At 32.9% G+C, this 1,865-nt stretch overlaps 1 protein-coding gene across 1 annotated transcript; it reads right to left on the bottom strand.

Moving 5' to 3' along the window:
* Positions 1 to 139: 139 nt before the first annotated feature.
* On the bottom strand, positions 140 to 790 carry LOTGIDRAFT_145980 (hypothetical protein; the record flags this gene model as incomplete). The annotated part of the gene is given in 2 exon segments (XM_009063573.1): positions 140 to 377; positions 390 to 790. Coding segments are annotated over 2 exon segments (639 nt in total), but the record flags the coding sequence as incomplete, so codon positions are not given.
* Between the last annotated feature and the right edge of the window lie 1,075 nt (positions 791 to 1,865).

Raw genomic sequence — 1,865 nt, 5'->3', positions numbered from 1 at the left:
AGACATGACTGGTAAATACAACCAAATCAACAGTGTAGAGCTCTAGTCAGACATGACTGGTAAATACAGTCAAATCAGCAGTCTACAGCTCTAGTCAGACATGACTGGTAAATACAACCAAAATCAACAGTCTAGAGCTCTATTCAGACATGACTGGTAAATATAACCAAATCAACATTCTAGAGCTATATTCAGAGATGACTGGTAAATACAACCAAATCAACAGTCTAGAGCTATATTCAGACATGACTGGTAAATACAACCAAATCAACATTCTAGAGCTATATTCAGAGATGACTGGTAAATACAACCAAATCAACATTCTAGAGCTATATTCAGACATGACTGGTAAATACAACCAAATCAACATTCTAGAGCTCTAGTCAGACATGACTGGTAAATACAACCAAATCAACATTCTAGAGCTATATTCAGACATGACTGGTAAATACAACCAAATCAACATTCTAGAGCTATATTCAGTCATGACTGGTAAATACAACCAAATCAACATTCTAGAGCTATATTCAGAGATGACTGGTACATACAACCAAATCAACATTCTAGAGCTATATTCAGACATGACTGGTAAATACAACCAAATCAACATTCTAGAGCTACATTCAGTCATGACTGGTAAATACAACCAAATCAACATTCTAGAGCTATATTCAGTCATGACTGGTAAATACAACCAAATCAACATTCTAGAGCTACATTCAGTCATGACTGGTAAATACAACCAAATCAACAGTCTAGAGCTATATTCAGTCATGACTGGTAAATACAACCAAATCAACAGGCTCTTGACAGAAATTCTGTTAACAATAAGCAATGACTTTTACAGTCTTTCTCTTGAGGCTCTGATTGGCTATATTTGATGGCGTATAATCCAATCAAATCACTGCATTCTGTGATACATGAATATTTTGTAATACCTTAGCATTGTGAAGATGTGTCAAGGTATAAGACAAGGTTTGTAATACCTTGACATTGTGAAGATGTGTCAAGGTATAAGACAAGGTTTGTAATACCTTGACATTGTGAAGATGCTCAATGAAATGCAGAACTGCAGGACTAATAACATCATTTCAATTCATTAACCCAATCATTGGCAAAAAGAAAATTTGTCCTTAAAGATGGTTCCCTTATTTTCATGTATGAAAATGAAAATGCTAATACTTATATGAATAGAAAGTAGAGGTGTTCTAATGACTTGGAAAAATACCAGTTGGTCTCACATGTCCATAATTAATTCATAATTAGTTAAATTAGAAGAGAATTACCAGCAGAATTCCAATGAGTGGCCGATCAAGAAAGGTCAAAATGTCTTTTTTTTATCCAGATTGTACATACATGGACATTTATGATTGGTTAAAATCTTAATTATATGCATAATATGATTAAGAATACATGATAATTCATAAGAAACACCAATTAATCAAATAGTTTGCTTAATTTGACACCATTTAATTTCACGAGACCAGTTCATTAGAGTTGATCTGGTGCGGAGAAATAAGAAGTGAAATATACTCTCATATTATTTTATAATCACAGTATTTCTATTTTATACCAACTAGAAATAACGTCCAGAAAAACCAAAAAGAAACGAGATAAAATAGTAGGAAAACTATTAATTGGAACTCGAGGGAAATTTTTAATAATCGTACGAAGATAATGATATATCTCGTATAATGGCTTCCAAATCTCACGAGACCTCCAACTCATTTTCCAGCTTTCATAAAATATCTACGCACTTTTATGTTCGGAAATTGATAATAATTGAATCAAGAACTTATGAATAGAAAGTAAACACTGTTTCCAGATACTGTGACTGTCTTTACACTCACATTTTTGTACTTTGT

This window comes from Lottia gigantea (assembly GCF_000327385.1).
Source record: "Lottia gigantea unplaced genomic scaffold LOTGIsca_582, whole genome shotgun sequence".
In the NCBI taxonomy this organism is placed as follows: domain Eukaryota; kingdom Metazoa; phylum Mollusca; class Gastropoda; family Lottiidae; genus Lottia; species Lottia gigantea.
The sequence above is the reverse complement of the archived record's forward strand: the minus strand, read 5'-3'. Positions and strand labels throughout refer to the sequence as shown.